The sequence below is a fragment of the Vidua macroura genome, chromosome 20, assembly GCF_024509145.1.
Source record: "Vidua macroura isolate BioBank_ID:100142 chromosome 20, ASM2450914v1, whole genome shotgun sequence".
NCBI lineage: Eukaryota > Metazoa > Chordata > Aves > Passeriformes > Viduidae > Vidua > Vidua macroura.
Window position 1 is genome coordinate 8,619,030 of NC_071590.1, and position 20,798 is coordinate 8,639,827.

The following is a 20,798-nucleotide window of genomic DNA, read 5'->3' on the forward strand; positions in this document are numbered from 1 at the left end:
GTATGTTTAAATTATAACAACCATTTTCCTGTTCAATTTCAGTTACTGTTCCTTTAGTTATTTTACAGGGGGACTAAATTTAGGATCATATTTATTCTCAGGTATTTAATGGATTAACAACAAAGGTGAAATCCTTACTGCCTGCTTTTTGAACTCCACCCTTGTCCTGAACAAAAGGAGATAGAGAAGTTGGAAGGGCAAGTCATTGTGCTCCAGCTTCTCCAAAGAGACTGTCTTTACCATGCTCAGGATAGTAATTCTTTAGAAAGGCACATTAAGATGTGTTGTACTGTTTTAACACATGATAATTCTACATGAAATAAATGTGATAAGTTTAGAAGTATGGTTTGATGCTTTCTTATCCTTGAGAGAATGGAATAAACAGAGCGCTGACATGGCAGTAACACAACTATTACAGAAGGGAAATAACAGTTTTTTAAAAGGATGAGAAGCAGGGGGTCAGCCTGTGTTCCCAAAGCAGCAGGGCCGTGCTAAGAGCTCCGCAGGGAGCCTGGCTGCAGGGGAATGTGGCGCTGGCAGTGGCCGGGAGCAGCCTGGCCAGCCCTCCTCCTCCGCAGCCCCTCGGCTCCAGGAACCGGTGCCAGCTGCTCCCTGCTCCGGGCTTCCCTCTGCTGCTCCCCGGGCTGGGCACTCGGTGTCTCGTGGCTGCTGGCCATGCACTCATTTGGGATGATTAGGGTCAGGGGAGCTGGCTTCCCTTGGCTGCAGCAAGATGCCTGCATTAATGTTCTCTCCTGAAGAATGAAATCACCGGGAACTGGCCCCTTTCCCAGTACTGAATTTCACCCACAAATGCACCCACTGTTAAACTGTCAGCTCCTGTCTTGCTTCCCACAAGCAAAAAATATTCCTACAATATTCACTTTCTATCTATTAGAGAGCCTGAGCTCTACACAGTTTGAACTCTATCTATTGAAATAATAAATGGCATTAAAACCAATAGTTCCACCATCACACAAGCAGTAAAAATGTTAGATTATGTGCCAAAATAATGCATTGAAAAGTCTGTATTTTACTAAGTCAGACTTCAAGAATTATAGCTAATCTGCTCATTTTTACAAGAATTACTTGCCATTGATTTAAATGGAGCCAAAGACACATTGGGATATAAAAAAAAAACAAACACATTTCAGTTTCAAACAATGAGAAGGGGGAATGTTTAAAATATTTCATAACATATATAGTAAAGTAAAAAAGAAACTCTACAGACCTTAACAAATGGTTTTAATTGGGTCTGGATGTTTTTCTCAAAGGCCACGAATATGCTGTTTGGATTCTTGCTCAGGCTCCATTATTTTGGAGGTTTAAATTTCTGACACACATCCCTCTAATACTCTTAATTTATTTAGTGTGAACTGCTGCAATTTTAGCAACACAGTTACAACCACACTCACTTAGTAATTCTTTTTGTATCATATATGTTACTAAATGAAAATGTTTTGGGCTAAAGAACAAGTTGTCTCCTTCGCAAGAAAATAATGTCTATAAAGTGCAGCGTGTCAATAAGAGATTGTAACACTTTTTTTTTTTTATCAGATAAACTTACTCCTTACTACAATTTTGATAGTAAATGTGCTGCATCACATAAATCTAGCTCTTTAAAAGCCATTCATTCATTAATTTGTGAAATGAACACAAGTATCTGTGGGTAAATCATAGGGTTTGAGGCTGTTGAAAGACGTTAGAATGAGCTGCATCAATGGGATTTGAGACACTAATTCAAAGCACACCCTTTCCTAAACAGGGGTCTGAATGGAAGGCTGAAAATGGAATTTTCCTTTGGGATGGGACTGGAAATTTCCATGACAGCTGGAAGTGGGATTCAGGCCCGAAATCCCATGTTTTGCAATGGATGGGGATATTTCAAAATAATCTTTGACTATTAATCTGGAAAAGCTGACTTGACCTCAAAAACTTAAAAAAAAAAAATAAGAGAAAGAAAAAGAGAGAATTACTTTGGTGTTTAGAAACACCCTAAAAAATCCTCATTATGGTCAAGGAACCAGTAAAACTGTGGTGACAGAAGTTATTTAGCTTTTCAAAGCTGCAGTTGACCAGACTGAACTGCAGTTTGATGGATGCTGACTCTGTCAGCAAGAGTCCTCTTGCTCTATTCCTTACAAATTCCCACTGTCTTTATTCTTAAGCAACTGGAATTATTAAAACTGAATATTTCAGGCTTACAGCAAAAGCTCTGCTTTTTAAAGAAAGAAGCCCTACTTTGAAGAGGGAGCCTGGCTAAAAATCCATTTACCATTGGATTTTTGTCATTAAACTCATTTGTATGGTATCAGATAATGTATCACAGGTATGTTAAGTATTGCCAAAGCATTCTTCATGACTGTACTCGTCTTCTGTTTGTCAGCCCACAGGAGTCACTTCCAAAGGTTACAAAGAATTAAAAAGCACTTCTTTTTGCCCTCCATACAATTCAGGTCACTTCCCCGAGGCCTGTTCAAACCCTGCTTATTACTCAACAGCAAATGAGAAAGAGGAAGGCATCATTTAAGGCTAAAATGAAGCAGATTTCTTCCAAAACAATACTGCAAAATGTTGTTTTTTAAAACAAAAAGCAACACGATTAAGCTGAAAATGATACAAAGACCTGCGTTTCCTTCTCACATCAAGTGCAAGCCTTATTCTCCATGTGATTCCCGATGGTCTCAGACTCAGAATGTTGGGAATTGTGAGTTTATTCCATCCACCTCCCCTCATCCCATAGGAACCATCCACCCAGTGGTATCCAGAGCGCAGCCAGGCACTCTAAATTTAGCTCCCAGAGTTCCTGAGCACGCCAAACATTTCGTAACGGCACCGAGCACACGCTCTGAGGGATCAGTGGGTGCTCAGAGCTTCCTTTTCTGGGCAGGGTGGCTCCTTCTGGGGGAGCTGGCCACCCCAGTGGCCCCACAGAGAGCAGGGCCAGCAGAGCCTCCCGCCTGGCTCAGCCACACCACCCACTGCCACCGTATGCTCCGTGTTGCAGCTTAATGGGAATGGTTTTCCACCTTTCCCTCTCACAAACAAATGCCAGCATGGCTTGGAGCCATCAGCTCTCTATTTAATATCAGAGCAAAACAATCCTGGCCTGACCGTAGTGCCAAAAGTTGACAAAGTGTCCTGAGTGTGGAGTTCTACTCTATTTCATTTTAATTAGTGTCTTCTGCCACGAGACAAATGATGAAAAGCACATGGGGACTGCCAAGATGAATCAAGGACATCTGGTAACTTTAACATTTCAACATGAAACAGACTAGGTATTACTCCCAGATACTCTTCTGTGCTGCTTAAAACAACTAAAAAAAAATATATATATATAAAAAAAATTACAGGAAAAGGTTGCCTAAATGCTTTTGAATCTCTTCTTAGATAGTTTTAATTGCTGTTTTTCATAAAACATGAAGCTGATCTTGCATCTTGTTGAATTAGCTGTGACTTCCCTAAGACATTGTAATAATAGGAATTTTTATAATTCAGATCATATTACCTTAAGATTATCTGCATGATAGTTTTTTAGAAACTCCAGCTGCCTCTGGATTCTGAGTGAAAAACAACTGATCATGAAGTTAAAACTGCTTTGTGATACTTGCATTGACATACATCCTCCCGGGGCTTGTGACTCACTGATGATGCAGAACACACAAACATATAAAAAATAAAAAACAAAATCCAGCAATGACATCACCAGCTGCAACTGGGAGCTCTTTGCTCAAAAAGAACTGCAGTGTTTCTTACCCTTCAATGTTTCTTACCCTGCAAACCCACCTGGCATTCGCTAAATAAACGAGCGTTACATTGAAAAGCAAGAAATGGCATAAAGAAAAACATTGCTTAGACATAACCCTCCAGGACAAGTGGTGTGATTTTCTGTCACTGTCAGCTGTGAAAGACTAAGGCTAACTGTGACAATCACATTTTTAACTCTCAGGGCTTTTACATATTCACAAGATCACAATATGATCAGTCAATGCAGTTGCCGGAAATATCCTAAAATTAGTTTGGCTCTGAAATAATCCACCAAACAGAAGACAGATTTACAGGAGCACCCTGACACGCAGAGGTAATTGCTACAATGCAGAGAACAACAGGTTTCAGCAAGATACTGTCCTTGTTACAATACATAAAAATTTGAGGATCTTTTTGCATATGAGGCTCATGATTTGGCCGTTTTTCAAGGTATATCTCACATTAAGGATATTGTTCCCTCCCATGTGTACAAGATATTTTAAATGTGTGGCAATTATACCTGTTCATTAATTGTATTTATGGACCTGATAGCTCTGAAAATAGCTTTCCAGCAGCAATGAATAAAACAAGCCAAAATGCTTTTCACAAATGAAAGACATTTATTAGACAGCAAGAGAATATTCACTACAGTTTGTCTCCCACTGAGAGGTTATTGTTTAAGTTTTAGTTGGTGAAGCATCTTCAGCTTCTCGCAAATTCTCCTTTGCCAGAACATGGAATGAGTAGATATTGTGTAATATGTAATTTATCACAGGATCATGGAATGGTTTGGGTTGGAAGGGAGCTTAAAGGTCATCTATTCCAACCCCTGTCATGGGCAGGGACACTTTCCACTGAACCTGAATGTTCAGAGCACCATCCAGTCTGGCCTTGGACACTTCCAGGGATGGGGCACCCACAGCTTCTCCAGGCAACCTCTGCCGGGGCCTCACCACCCTCACAGCGAAGAATTCCTCCCGAACACCTGAACTAAACCTACCCTCTTCCTTTTTCATGGCCAGTTCCCCTCACGCAAACACTCTCCGATGTCAAACCCTCTCTCCGAGGCTGCTCCTGGCCCCGGCCGGGGCCGCGGCTCGGCGGGACAGCGGCGTCCCCTCACGGCGGGGCGAGCCCGGGCTGCCCCCCGCTGCCGCCCCGGCCCCGCGCACCCTCCGGCAGCCGCGGAGGCGCCGGCGGCGGCGGCGGAAGCACCAGGGAAGCCCCGAAGGAGGCAGGGATTAGGTAACAAGCGATGTGCGCTCAGGTTTCCTCCGGGTTCCTGTGAGGAACCTACGCGTCTGGCTGCCTTCGCATGACTCATCACAGCGGCGCGGCTGCCGCCGCTGCCGCTCCCCCTCCAGCGCCGCGGCCCGAGCCGCCCCCTCGGGCGGCCGCCGGACCCCGCCGGGCGCCCCTCAGCGCCGCGCGCGCTCCCGACGCCCAGGCGCGCCCCCTCCCCTCACCCCCCGCGGCGTGCGCGGCCCCGCGGGCCCGGCTCGGGAGCGCGCGCGCAGGCGGCGGGCGGGAGGGAGGAGGAGGAGGAGGAGGAGGCGGCGGCGGGCAGGGAGCTCTCTGCGGGCGCAGTGCTGATCCGCCGGCGGGCGGCCGGGAATGCGAAGCGATGGCCGCGGGCGGCGCGGGCAGCGGCGGCGGCGGCAGCGCGGAGGAGAAGACCTACCGCCGCTTCCTCGAGCTGTTCCTGGGCGAGTTCCGCGGGCCCTTCGGGGCAGAGCCGGAGCCCGAGCCGGAGCCCGAGCCGGAGCCGGAGCCCGAGCCGGATCCGGCGGCCCCCCCTCCTGCTGCCGAAGCTGCGGGCGACGCTGACGAGGAGCCCGGGGCTGAGGGAGAAGCGGGAGCGGCCGCCGAGGCGGAGGAGGGAGAAGGCGGCGAGGGCGATGCCGGCGACCCTCAGCCGCCCGCCCCGCCGCCGCCGCCCCCGCCGCTGCCCTCGCTGCCCCGGCCGCTCTCGGAGTACATCACGGAGGAGGAGGTGGAGGGCGAGTGCCTGGACCTCTGCCTACAACAGCTCTACAAGTAGTGAGTGCCGGGCTGAGGGGAACGGGGCAGGGCGCGGGGCTGAGGGGACCCCCGCGTGTGGGGCTGAGGGGACCCTCCTGCCTGAGGCTGAGGGACTCCCCGGTGTGGGGCTGAGGGACTCCCCAGTGTGGGGCTGAGGGACTCCCCGGTGTGGAACTGAGGGACTCCTCAATGTGGGGCTGAAGGGACCCTCCGATGTGGGGCCGAGGGACTCCCCAGTGTGGCGTTGAGGGGACCCCCAGTGTGGGTCTGAGGGAGGGAAGCGAGGACAGGGGGGGATCCCCGAGGCAAAAGAGTTCAGGACCTCGGTGGTGCTGAGCATCCCGGGGTCACAGCGGCTGCCCCTGCCCCAAGGAATCCTCTGCTCTGTGCCCTGTGCTTGCCTCTGGCCGGGACAGGCGAAGGGAAGAGACAAGGGAGAGCCACGAGCATCCATCTGGAGAGCAGCTTGCTGGGGAGGGAGAGCGGTGGGGGAAATGTCTCACGCTCTGGTGCCAAAGCAAGGAGGGGGGGTTTGCCTGTGGTTGATTGTGCTGGGGCTTGAAATTGAAATGTTCCCCTGTGAGGGTTGGTAAATGGGGAAACCTCTGCCAAGAAGGGGAAAGAAGAAGGGGCAAGGAAAGAGAGGTGGTCCAGCCCCTTCACCCTTCCAAAAAACCACCGCACATGGAGAAAACCACACCATGTATTCACAGACCGGGGAGAAAAGAGGAGTAGAAAACCTTGGGAGAAAGCTATCCATAATCATGGGGATTTTTCTGCCGTCAGCTGGGGAAAGCCGGCTATACTCGGTTCTGTACGGAGGCAGTTTCCAGATCTGTGCTTTCCAAAGGCTGGTGCATAAAGAGGAAACAGATGGGATCTATTCCCAGTGTGGAAAGTCTGTGGACTGAAACCTAAAGATCAGTTACCAGTGCCTTGTATTGTGCTCAGCTCCGGCTTTGAAGGCTCGAAATAGAAACGGTTGTTAGTGGCAATTCTTTAGGAACCCTTTTAAACTGATGCCACAGGAGGAGACAAATGAAGCTGTGAAAATCTGCACAGCACACCGGGGAGATTTTCTGCCATTGAGCCGGTAATTGTAATGAGAGGTGTTACTCAGTCGCAGAAATAAATAAATAAAGAGAGAAAAGAACCGGGTTTTACAACTGCATGGTCTGTTTCTATCCAGTTCTCATCTGCCCTCTGCGTTTGTGGACGATAGGGACAACACAATGATAGCTGCAGAGGACAAAGCTCTCCTATTCACACATGCTCGCCCTGCCACCTTTGGAAAGTCTCTGGAATACAGCAGCACATTCATAGGATGTGGTAGAGAGCAGACAGGCAAGTCCCTTCTACCTATTTAGGACGTGTTTTGTTGGGTTATTTTTAAACAGGCTTGTGAAATCCAAAGTCGTGACAGTGGGAATAAAGTTTTAGACGTGGAGCAGATTATTTGAAAGTATTATTTGAAGTGTAGCTATGAAATTATTTTGAACTGGAATTCCTCCCCAACCTCTTCTCTCTCTGACTGTCCCCATACCCCAGATTCCCCAGTTTCTGAAGCTCATGTTCATGGCTAAAATTAATAAGAAAAAAAAAAAAAAACAACACCTTTTGAGAGGAATCTTTTTATAGAGGCAGCTCTTGCCAGGTTGTGGCTCTTTGGTTTTTTCAGCCTTCAGTACAGATCTTTGGATGGCCACTGAATGAAGCATCCCCTGGCTTTGTTTGTGGTGAAATCAATGCAGGCTTCCTCCTCTAGGCAAAAACCAAGGTCCACCCCAAAATCAAGGGAGCAGGGGATTATGCTGTGAGAAAATAGTTTCCTAAAGGTTTAAATGAAACATTTTAAAATATTATAAGCCAAATCTAACAACTCCTAAGACAGAGCTAAACTGAAATAGCATTTTCTTGAGTGATGGTGGAAACTGAGGTAAGTGCAAATATGCAAAAGTATTCTTCAGGTAAGGTACTGTATTTTTAATTCACTCTGTAGTCATCAGAAAAGCTTAAAATGTGACAAGACTATAAAACAGGCAAAAGCAGAACGTTTTCACCCTTTACAGCCAAGGGCTCAACTGGTCAGATGGTTCCAGAGGTGGGAAACTTGATGTATATGAGTAAAGCTGCTCTTGTGCCAACAGTTATGGGAGTGTTCAAAAAAAAAAAAAAAAAACTAAATAAAAAAGCACATGAAAACTCATGTAAAAGGGAATATTCCCTTGGTTTGTCATTAGCAGGAGAGACTCTATTCTGAAGGCATGTTTTCTGCAACTATATATTAGTCAAATGACTGGTTTGCATTCTATGTAGCATGAAGATAAAACCCATTGCTGTGAAAAATCCAACAGCTGTTTTTCAGCTATTTTAAGCACAGAGCTTTAGATCTTTTTGAGGAAAGTAAGACCATTTCAGAAATGAGAACATATTGCTAATCATGACAAAATATAATGTTTTTCTGCCACTGTGTAGATCAGTATCAAAGAGTTCTTATTTATGAGATTTTCCTGCTATTTTCCAAAGGACTCATATTCCCCTTTGAGGTTTCCTGTTCCTGTTTGGGTTTTTTTTATTTTTTTCTTTTTTCTAGAATCAACATATGCTTGGAAAATTAGATTAATGTAATCTTTATATCTGTCTAAATGCCACAAAATGGGCACTGTGTGTTTTCTTAGTGACCCTCCACAGAATGAAACCCATCAATAGGAGGTGCATTAGATAGAGAAAATAGTCAAAAGGGGATTGCCTTGGAACACTGGCTGATAACCACAAAATGATCTTTCAGACTATAGCTAGACCATATTATTCAAGAGAAAAAAAGAAAATTTACAGAGTTTTTATGTAGAAACAAACATACTAAGGCCTTAAAACATTAAATATGAGACCTCATCACTTGCTCCTGCTGAATCAGACCTGACTTCTGACTCATCTTAAAGGAAGAAGTCACTAACTTGAAGTAACAAAGTTATATATCATGCTCTGGTCTCTTCCTCTTCCTACTGATACTTTTATTAAACCTGATGCATTTCAAGAGCTGGTTCTTGACAAGACCTCTGAAAAACAAATCAGCAAAGTTGTGCTTGCCAAGAGAGGACACAGCCAGACTCTTACAAGTTGTGTCACCAGGAAGAACAAATTTGTCTTGCTGCTACACTCTTTTTTTTCCTGTGCAAATGAAATACTTTGGAAAATTCAACTGTATATTCTTCTGGCTTTCCTTTTTCTCTTTTTCTTTTTTGCCCCAAGCTTTGATGGATATAGATATAGTTGGTATCATTTCTAGGTTCAAGTTTATTTTCAGTGGTTTTGGAGGTACAATATTTTTGCTTTCAAATGTTAATTTAGGAATTCAAATTTCATTTGAACAAGCTTAGAAAGTAGCCCTGCTTCTCCAGTGCTGAGTTTGCAGAAGATGGTAAGTAAAGTAAAACTAAAATTTATTGTTATGTCATCTTAAGTGCTTAACTAAGTCCCTGATGACAACATGATTATTTTAAGGATTGCAAAAGCCTTGCTTTGACTTGGAACATGAAAAGAAAAACTTCTAAGCACTGTCCTTTTACATTTCTTCACAGAATACTGTGCAACATTCACAGAATACTTAGATTCCAATAAAATGCAGTATTTGAAGTGAGTTATTTTAATTGATCCTTTCTCTTAAAGAGAGAAAATTTTTTTTGCTTATGGGTTTCCCCACAGTCTTACTATAAAAATCAAGAAAGGCAATGTAGGCTCACCCTTTTAACACTGGAGTTATGTAAAATGTGGGTAGTAAATGAGAATGGAAGTTTTGCCCCTCAACTCGCAACGTTAAGCTAAAAAAGACCTTCTAAAAAGCTAAAAATGATAATTTTCCATGAGCAGAAATCCTTTTTTTTAAATAAAGTAAGCTCTTGAAAACTGTTCTTTCTGCAATCTCCATCTCTGTTGAGTGGAAAGATGGAATTCTCTCCCTTGAACTGGCATATATACATGTTTTTAACTTGCTCTCTAAACCCCTATCACATGAAAGCTGGCACTGTTGTCACTTTAAGTTGAAATTCATGTATGATGCTGGATGGGCCTTCTTAGCATCATATTAAATAGGCTGTGATGTTTTACTCCTTCATAATTTGTCTTTTATAATCAATTCTATTGATTGCAATCTCAAAGCCCTTTTAAGAAATATAATTAACTACTTGCCATGTCTAATATTAATCACAAGGACCAACAAAAAAGTCATGGCATCCTTTTTAACATGGTGCTTTTTTCATCATCTTTTGTGAGGTTTTACAATAGAAATGATAATGTTGGCCTGTGCCCACAATGAATGACAGAAGGAGATATTGGCTGCACCTGGCTGGGGCATTTTCTATGGTTAATGAGATTGGATAGAGAACATTCAATTTAGACGCCATGTTAGGAATATTTAGTCTAATCTAGGCTTGGATTAGATATCAGGAAGAAATTGTTCCCTGTGAGGGTGGGCAGGCCCTGGCACAGGGTGCTCAGAGCAGCTGTGGCTGCCCCTGGATCCCTGGCAGTGCCCAAGGCCAGGTTGGACAGAGTTTGGAGCAGCCTGGGACAGTGGAAGGTGTCCCTGCCATGGCAGGGGTGGCACTGGATGAGCTTTAAGGTCCCTTCCAACCCAAACCAGTCTGGGATTTCCCACCCCGAGGCTGTGGCTGTGTTAACTCTCACAGGAGCCCCTCCAACATTAGGAATCCCTTCCAGGGGTGGTTGTTGAGCTGCCTGGGTAGGGCTGAGGATGCTGACATCACACCCAAGGGATTTTGGTGCTAGAAATCTTGGTGTTTCTCTGTGAATTAATCCTAAATCATCCCACAGGAGGGTGTGCAGAAAGTCAAGAGTTTCAGTATTGCTGGTACCTTGTCACTCTTGAAAAGAGCCCATGTTCTGGATGCTTGTGATGTCATGGCACACACATTTCATCCCCTTTTAGCCTAGAAATCACTATAATCTACAAATAGGTGGTGTTTAGATATAAACATTTTCCAAACACAACTAATTCTCTACACATTGAGGGATTCTTCTTGTTGTTTCTAAGGCATATTCAACTCACTCTCCCACGCTTTTAAAAATACTGAAGGAAATCAAATATTTGGATACTCATTAAAAAAAGAAAAAAGGAATATCAGCTCAAATGAGGTATCTAAATTGCAGATTTACATTTTGTAATGGTTAACATATAAGGTGACATTTCAAAACTTCCTACTTTATGATTAAAAGGATGCTGAGTTTTTCAAGCACGAGGGTGACTATGCTTGCAAGTTGCTTTATATAGCATTAAAAAAATCATTCTTAGTGAACAGATTATGGAAATATATTCATTCCAGTGCTTTTATTTCAATGAACGTTGCTGGTAGTACAACACATTAAAGGGAATTAATGTTGTTAGGAGCTTTTCACACCAAGATTTTTTTTGACCCAAGAGCAATTTGCACGGATTCTGCTCCTCCTAAGTGAGGCTGTTTGCTTTTGAGTACTGAAGAATTAGATCTGTGCTAACACATTCTTTTTTTGGACCTTATACAACCACTCTTGAAACTAAAATCTTATTGGCCATTGTGTGGAACTACTTTTGACTCTACCTTTTGGATGTGATGAGCTTCATTCCTCTGGAGGGTTTGTTTGGTAATTCTTTTTTGCACAAAGCACTGCACAGAACATTTTTAACCTTAAAATCTCTCCTTGTAACTACCTTTAACGGTGGCAGAGTATTTCTCCACCTGTTCTTTGGAAAACCCAGTTGTGGTTCTTTTCATAGAAGGTTAAACTTTAGTTTGCTTTGCATTCTGTGAGCAGAAGTTTCAGTGCCTTGGCTGCTGTCTCAGTGATGTTTGCTCTCATTCATTTTTGTTGTCTGGCTAAATTGCTTACATGATCACATTAAAAGCAAAAGCATCAGGGCATGCAGTACAGAGATAATGAGAATACTATTTATTACTATATTTGATACCCTGAAATATTCTCTGGCTGTTCCACACCATTTTCTTTCTTCCTATTGTTTGGTGCCTGCTCTTTTTTGGTTTGTTTTCTCCTCGCTGTCTAGGAAAGACGTGTGAGAAAGGAGATGAAATGGAGTTAGCAGTTTAAAACATTAGCTGTTCTTTGAAGCATGCTGCAAGACTGTCTTATGCAATGCAATCACAATTATGTAATGCAAATGATTATAAAAATAAATGTATCCTGGACAATATGCGTGTGAGACATGTTAGGAACACATGACACTGCTAAGTGGCCATTACTACAAGTTGTACTTTAGGGCCTTCTGCTTGGGTTGGCTGAAATCTCAATTACTAACCAAATATTCCAGATTTTTGTTGTTATAACACACTAGTGATTAGATAAAATGATTGCAGACTGTGGACTTGTTTTACAGAAACATTTTCTGCCGTGCCTTTGTACTTCATTAAGAAGAAACAACATTACCCGCCTTTAATAAGACATTTTATAAAGAAGTAATCATCAGAGCCATAAATTAGGAGTGCGTGGGAAATAGCTGCCCTTGGGTACTTCCATAATTAATACAGAAGTTAAACAAGTTAACCAGATTGCAGGATTACCTCAGTTTGTGTTTGTATTGGATGGAAAACAGCTGAGGGCAAGTAATGATTGAGTAACTGCAGCAGCATTTGAAGCTGTGGTGCTGCTCCCAGCTCTGAACTCTCTGTGCACTCTGGGTGGGTTTTTGTGGCAGAGCAGGATTACAAAGTGGGCTCCTAAACTTTGATCATGGGAAAATGGGTTTGGATGCACACAAACCTGAAGTGGGAAACTGCAATTACAAGGAAAGGAATATTTGATTAATTGGGTAAAATTGTGGGCAGCCCCTTAATTTTCTCAGAGGGTAGGATTTTGAAGCTATTTTTGCTGGCCTTTGATGATCCAGTAAAGCCTGTTTAATTGTACCTAACTGATTTTCAACTTTAGTTTCTTCTGCTCTTCATTTACAGTAAAGACTTTGAGTACTTTCTCTTGTTTGAGAATATGATTTTTTCACAGGCTCTGTATTTCCACACGTTGTAACTAATAATAGAAGCAGCATGTAAAAATAGGCCCTTGGCATTTTAACTTCTTGGCACTTTCTCGAGGGCTGTTCCTTTCACCTCAGGCTATAACCTTCTTACTGAGGTTCAGAGAGCTGAAATGAACGTGGTGAGTTGTTCCTCCTTAGAGTTACAAACACAGTGCTCTGCACGTTAGATTAATTACCTGCCACAATGATTCCATTCCTTTCACTCCTAACTCCAAGTTCTGCAAGGCTGAAACCTCCCATGCTCTAGCTGAGAATTCAACAGATTTTTGTTATTTGCTTTTTCTCAACAAAATAAATATTAGAAATAAGATGTTTGGTTTGTTAGTCTGTAATAGATCACCTGAAAAGCCAGGGAAACATTCAGTTCCTATTGGAACCTCTGGGCCCAACAGTGATAAATTATCTAAAATTCCAACCTGGATAAAAAGCAGGAATTCAGTATGTGATAAACTAAAGGTACACACTTGTACACAGCATGGCATATATTTTAAACTAAGGCTTTTCCAAGCTTTTCCTAGAAGTGGTGTCATTCTGTTTGTCACCTCATTGCTGTGTTTAAAGAAATATGATTGAATTAATGTATTTATTTATAAAGGTCCCTGTCTAAAATGAGTTTATGCTCTCAGCTCTCTTATTACCCCTTTCTTCTGAAAAGCTGGGTAAAACCTCAATATTTGGTAACAAGAAGTCAGAAGTTCAGTATTTCTGGGGATTAGAGGAACACCCCTGTTTGGGACAGATGCACTTTGTGCTTGCAGAGCATGGGGGTGTTGGTTTGTTCTTAGCTCTGCTTTCTCACTGGAGTTTGCTCCTCAGAGAGTGTGGGATCTACCTGGTGTGACATGAACTTAACCTCTCCTCTTCTTGGCACTCCAAAAAGTTCAAATTTTGAAATATCCAAACTATCAGATTCTATAAGCAAATTAATTGATCATGGATAGGAGTGACATGGTGTGACATGAACTTAACCTCTCCTCTTCTTGGCACTCCAAAAAGTTCAAATTTTAAAATATCCAAACTATCAGATTCTATAAGCAAATTAATTGATCATAACCTGAAGTGAATTGTTAGGGAAAATGCCCTCAGTGGAAATGAGCATTGATAAAACAGAAGTGTGAGCTTTTAACCTTTTACCTTAGTGGTACAAACCGTGTAAATCAATGGAAATGATTGTCTTCTATATAAACAGAGAGGGAGAGTCACCACTGTGTAAAACTGGTGCAGCTCCCTCTGGGAAGAGTGGGAAAAGCAGCTGCAGGTCCTGGGATGTGTGTCCAGGCTGGAGAGGAGCTGAGCCTGCATTAAGTGACTGCTCCCCTTCCGCAGTGCACTGAGAACCAATTTGAAATGCTTTAAAATTCCTCATTGCTGTCAACTTCTCTCAGTTTGGCTGATTAGGAATGACCCAAATGATCACACAGAATGCTTCAAATCTCACTACTGACATTGTATACTAATTTTAGAGAGGCTTTTTTGGTGTTTAGATACTTTTGGTTTAGCACCCCACAATTCACATTCACTTTGTTTTCCTGAGTGCCAATGCTGTCCATGAAATACAATAAAGTCATCTCCAAAAACATGAGCCAAGCCACAAAGTTCTAAATCTGGCTCTGGGGATTAGAGAAAAAATAGTTTATCCTACAAAATTACTAAATATCCTAAAAATATTTCTCTCCTCCCCTACATTTTACAAACTCTTCCTGTGTCTTGGGAGATGCAAGTAAAAAGGTTTGTCAACAGCGAATATATAGAGTAGAATACAATAAATCTGGAAAATACTTCTTAAATTCATTCTAGCTGGTTGAAAATTTAATGCAGAAAGCAATGATCTCTAAATATTCAGATTATCATTCTTTAGAAAAGCTCTTCTTCCATTTCTGTTAATGTAATTCTATATTAAATAGCTTTAAGAAACCAATTACAAGATATATATTTTATACATTACAAAGTATGGGATTTACCTAATAAAAAACTAGTTTTGCATTAACATATTGAAAACTATTCCATTTAATTTATTGTCCTCTGAAAACTGATACATTTGTGCAACTCCTCTTTCCATGCTCTGTCTGTGCTTCTTAACAGGAATAAAAAGAAAGGTGGTAACTTAAATCTGGATTTTACACTTTGTGGGGTGGGTATTATTTTTTATTTTTCTGAAATAGAGATAACAAAGAACATCTGTTGAGGAAGTACAGAAAGAAGAAGGAAAGCACTTTGAGGAAGTCTGCTTCATGTTTGTGAAGGGATGAGACCTAGCTCATTAAGGTAGTGTGAAATAATAAAACAGAAAGAGGAAGAAAGAGTTAAATAATACCACAAACCTAAGTGACCCACTCATTCAATCCTTAGAGAATCATTGTCAGTCTGTGAAAGGGGTTTGCAAAATAGAGAAACTTCTCAGTTTTTTTTATCCTGGCCAAGTTCCTGAGCTGAAGTTGGTTACACAGGGCTGGGTTTGTACTTGGACATCCCTGCAAGGTATCAGGGCTGTGCTGTTACTTTAATTTAGAGAAGGATTTGGTGCTTTCTCATGCTCTTGCTTTCATAGGGGTTTGCTATTAATATCCTACTACCAGCTCCAGATGCTTTTCAGGGAGCTGTTTTAGGCTGCACTCAAATGTTTTTTGGAAAGACTGATAAAATAACTCAACTGTCTCCTCTCGGTGCTGTACGAGGTGTGACAGTGTTCATTTTGCCTGTGGCTGTCTGGCAGATAGAACAGAAAACATTCAGAGGTGTTAAACCCTGGGAGTGATCCTGGTAGCAGCAATAAACCTGGGAAGTTCCAGGGCAGTGCCAAGCTCCACAGTGTGTCTGGAGGTCACTCTGCATTTTTTGCATGTCAAGGACTTCCAAGTTATGTCAAAGGAAGTTTGGGCTAAATAAAAAGGCACAGGATATGACCCTCAAAAATTGTTGGTTTTAAATCCAAGAATAAACTAACACATCCTCCAGTCTCATAAACCCTTATGTCTCAGAACTGAGTTAATTAATTTACTCTATATTTGTCCTTTATTTTAAGGAAGATGATTTGTTTTACTTTTCTAGGAAAAAGGAAGGATAAATACATAAAGCAGGGCAGGAGGTTGGAAAAATTTATAGGGGGGAAAGAAGAAAAGAGCAAGTCACTTTTAGATTAAAAGTAAATATTCAAAAATTCTTCTCCACTTAAGAAAATCCTTTTCATTCTTGTTTTTTTCTCCCCACCTTCTGCCAGTTCAGTGACAAAGTTTTCATTTCTGTAGCTATAAATTAAATTATGATTATATTGTGCTGCTGCTACAAGTACAAATCCAGTTGGGAGTCTTGTTGGGCAAGTGCTTTCCTTGTGCCTCTAAAGAAGTCCCATATAAAAATGGCATTTTAAAATGCCATAAAAATTCCTAAAACAGGAATATGCAAAAGAAAAGGTGAACTAGGAAGTGCTGCCAAACCAAGTAATCATTGTATCACCACTTAGCTCAAAATGATACAACTGATATAAATTTAAAATAATTGAGAAGAAATTCTGGTATTGGGTTGGCTTCTGAAAAAATGTACTTGGAAACATTTTAGACTTTTACTCTGAAATCAAGAAGCTTGGAAAGTTTCCTTAAAAAAAGAACAATCTGAAATTTCAGTGGGGTTGTTCTCCAACAGAATTAACCTTCAAGAGGAAAGGGGCAGAATGAGAAAATGTAATACACAGTATCAATTGAAAATAATTTTTAAAATAAAATTGTGAAGGTAATTAGACCTGAAGCATTGGATCCGCTGAAACAATTAAAAGGAATTGCCAGGATGATCACTTCAGTTACCTTCAGTTACCCTCTCTAAACAGGCTGTGTTTAGACCTCCCAGTAAAACACTGATTGCACCTAATCACCCGATCAGTTCCAGTTAGAGGCTGGACAGCTGAAATCGATCCAAACTACAGCACTCCTCCCTGTGCACGGTGAAAAATTGGATATTCTGTTTGATCCCTTGGGGAAAACTGCACCTTTTACCCAGCCATACTCCCTTATTTATTCAGTGGTGTGGCTCTAGGGCAACAGCTGAAATATCACAACTATGGAATTATAGAATTGTCATCTTTCTCAAGTTTCAGCATTCTCTTTTGCCAGTGTTAAGTGTTTCTTCCATGACAAAGGGAGTGTGACAAGGTAAAAAGTTGGCACAAATTGTCTTGTTCATCCAGTGTTTCTGTGGTCTAACCAGCTATAGATGCTTATATGTTCCCAGGAGTAGTTTGAAAAGATAAATCTATCATTCTCTACCAGTCCCTATTGTTGTTTTATACATGGGAAATAAGAATTCCTCATCTTTTAGAACTCTCATAACAAACAGAAGGACACTGACATGGCAAGTTACCCCTGAATGTGGTGCTGATGAACTTCCACCAATTTGGTTGGGATTGCTAATGAGTAGTTCTGACGTCTAAGAGAAATTGGTAATTGTTACATTTGTCCCTCCTCTTTTGTAAGGGTTCTCTGCTGGTTGCTGGCAGAATTGAAGTGTGGAGTGATGTGTTGACCTAATATCAAAACAAGGATTTTGCAGTATTAAGTATATTTATGTGGTATATACACTATATAGTATAGTATATTAAGTATATAGTATATTAAATATATTTGTAACTCCCCCGATTGCATGTTCCAGCCCACATGCTGGGATATCCTGTAGAAGAAAACATTCCACAAATATTATTCTGCTCCACAGATTCATCTGTTCTTTTCCACCTCCTGGATCCAAAGATAGTTTACACATCTCTTGTTGTGTGAACACAGTCAATTGTATGAGGATGATGCCTCCCTCTGCATTTGCTTGCAAAGATTCATTATTCATTTGTTATAACCATAATCTGAGAAAAAACAAAATATATGCATGATAAGGCAGATTTTTAACACAGATACAAGGCTGATTAATTTTACTGACATTTTTACTGCTGCTCTCTGTGTGTAATTATAAAACCATTGTAGTAGTATCTGTGAAAGGAGGAGACTACTACTGTGAGTATGAGTAGCAAATACAAGCTGCCAGTCTCACTTAGAGCAAGGGGAAGTGACATGATAAGGAAATTTTACACTCAAGTGTCTAAAATTGTTTTCCTCATCATAACGCTGGTGGGAACAACAAACTGGGAAAGTTCCTGAAAAATGGCAGCGTAAACAAAGCACTTTGGGAAGTGCTGCCCTTGATATCAGGCTTGAAAATATCATCTGATTATTTTATCTCTGCAAAATATTGGTCATGGTGCTCAATAATAGGAAAAAAAAGCACACAAATGCACAGCCCTGTCTAGAACAGCTTTTATCTGTAGCCAACAAGCTTGCCCATGAGCCACCAGTAAGGTCAAATGAATTTTCTGAGTTAAAAATTACCTGATTGGGAGCTTATTAAAAATATAGAATTGATTAAATGATGTGTTAGTATGTGTAAGCAAGGTCTTGTGGTGGGTTTTCTGTTCTGAATTAACAATGTAGGAGAACTGCTGTGTTTTCCTCTCCATTGTGTCTCAGAGAATGCCACAGGAACTGAAATGAGCTGTCCATGCTCTAAGGTGGTTTAGAGTAAAAGTGAGGGAGGGAAGAGTCAGAGGTGATGCTCGGTCAGGATTTAAGCCTTACCACTTGCAGGGAACAGACCTCTCCCAAAAAAGTGTGTGGGGCACCTTATGGAATGTCCATTTATGTAAAAACCAGTGATGATATGTGGGACTCTAAACCCATTTACTGTGCTCTTTCACTTCACCAGATTTGCTCTAGTGATAACTCTGAGCTGTCATCTCTCTGTTTCTGAAAAATACTTAAACCTGAAGAATCCAATCTGGCTGGTACATAATCCTAAACGGCCACATTGGATATGGATTCTGCCTATCAGTTCTCTCCCTGTTTGTCTGGATAAGTTTCATTCAAGCCCTATTGATCACAATTAAGGGTTGAAATTAGAAATTGACTTTCATTAGCTCAAGGCAAATTAATCTCAAGGCACTGGAGGAGGTGGTACTCACTTTCTGTTAGCAAAGTTGACAATCAGGTTCAGCTGAAATCCAACAGTGCAGTGGGAAGGCTGTATCCCAATATCTTAATGTGACAGCTACCAAGGGAATTACTTTCAGAAGCAGAAGAAGGGAAACTGGAAACACTGAGGGGGTGGATGCAGACAGATATGACAGGATTCTAAGAACCTGGGATTCCTGACAGCGTAGGCCTTCAGAGCCCACCCACTGAGCTTTGGCAGGTAATAATCTAGGAAATTATAATACACTTATTTTAAGAGAATCCGTTGAGATGTTTGATCCTAGATCTTCATTACACATACAGCAAGGCTTTTGCTGCTGGAGCTCTGTTATTTTCCCAATTATCTTGAAGGCAGGAAGAGATTTCAGAATGGATTTCATAATGGTGTAGCATCCAGTGAAGTGAGCACAAGTCTGACCACGTTCTGCAGAACCTATCATCGTGATATTCCTGTAGGAAAAAAATGTTCAGTCAACTTGGATGTGCTGCTCCTGAATGGAGCTGGCTGAGATCCTCGTGCTCTGTGTGTGGGTAATGATATTGCAAAAACCTGGCACAGGGAGGAATCACTGCAACTAAAGAGCTGAGATTTACACCCCTCCCAAAACTGCTGGGTTTCTCCAGAAACTCCTCATTTCAACAGAGCAACCCTGTGCAAATGATGGAATGAAATGTTTACAAACAGTGGAATTTGTGTTGTACTGCTCAGCTCATTCCTCTGACACAAAGCCACTGGACAGCTTTGTCTTACAGCTCACCAGATTAAGCACAGGGGCTGGATCTGTGTGCTCCTACAAAAGCCTTACTTCTTCCCCCCTCCCAGCCCCCTGAACATATTGTGAATCTGGAATATAAAGCAGTGTGTATGTAATTGGGGAAAGAAATGGAATATATTTCCTGGTGACAGGGGAGTTCAGGCTCTGCTGGGACAAATGGCAGTGCCTTTAATGAGCTTCACTGTGCAAGATTTAGTGGCATCGTGGAGGAATTCCTGTCAGAGTGGGGCTCTGATAGGACTTATCAAAGAGTACATGCTACTTATCTATCTTAGGCAGGGAACTCTAACTCCCTTTAACTGTCAGCACATCTATAATCCTTCCAAGTCTGGAATTGTTGATAGAGTGCCAAATATCTTGGGTTATGGATTGCCAGAAAGAGGGAGATCTGTGTGTGTAATCTCAAACAAAGCAAATGTAGCTGTTTAATGAAATTCTGCTGAGCTTTTAATATGGCATAATATAAACATGGTTTGTTGTGGGGTTTTTTTCAGTATTGTTTTGGAGATAAAACAGAGGGGATGGGGATATAGAGAGATTTGGGGATTATAGCTACCTATCTACAGATACATAGCACAGGCAAACCCAGCCATTTATGTTGTTATTTTTGCATGATGAAAGTCTTAATATACACACTGGAATGTTCTGGTCAATTAGTACCTTTGTGGTATTATGAACACGGTGCTAAAGGACATTGGAGATGACACAATGTTGTAGCATTCAGCAATGAAAAAATAACATCAAATAGGACAAAACAGCCTCTGCTGAATGGTGTAATCAGCAAGGAGGCTATTTTAATTCTAATTCTCCATGAATCAACATCTGTCTGCTTGCTGGTTTATCTTTAAAGGCATACACACACAGACTTGCGCATGCACAGGCTGTGGAAATAAAATAAGCCTTTTAATTTAGGGCTGATTGAGGCTGTGGTTTCACTCCTGAAACCCAAGTCCTGTGCTAAATCTCAGCACAATTTCTACCAGCTGCAATACCAGGGTTTAGCTCAGGGTTCCTGTTCCCCTTCCCCAATGAGTACTCATCTAAAATTTCACAGCACTGGCACTTCTGCTGGTGATTTACGTGGCAGTGCCAGTGGCACATGAGGAACCAAACAACGTCACCAATTCCTGTCAGCCCAGTTCCTTGCCAAGTGAGTAGAAGCTCATCACTTTCAGCTCTCTTGCTGCAGCTCCCATTAACTTTGGAGATTCT

At 41.8% G+C, this 20,798-nt stretch overlaps 1 protein-coding gene across 3 annotated transcripts in view; it reads left to right on the forward strand.

Annotated features, from left to right (window-relative positions):
- Positions 1-5,320: 5,320 nt before the first annotated feature.
- PPM1E (protein phosphatase, Mg2+/Mn2+ dependent 1E) overlaps positions 5,321-20,798 on the forward strand; it is a 61,238-nt gene continuing 45,760 nt past the window's right edge. For all 3 annotated transcript variants that reach the window (XR_008440173.1, XR_008440172.1, XM_053995819.1), the window contains exon 1: positions 5,321-5,787. Coding sequence is in view for 1 of the 3 variants with exons in the window: in XM_053995819.1 (XP_053851794.1) it covers positions 5,372-5,787 (416 nt within the window). In the remaining 2 variants the exon portion in view is untranslated. The remainder of the gene's footprint in view (positions 5,788-20,798) is intronic.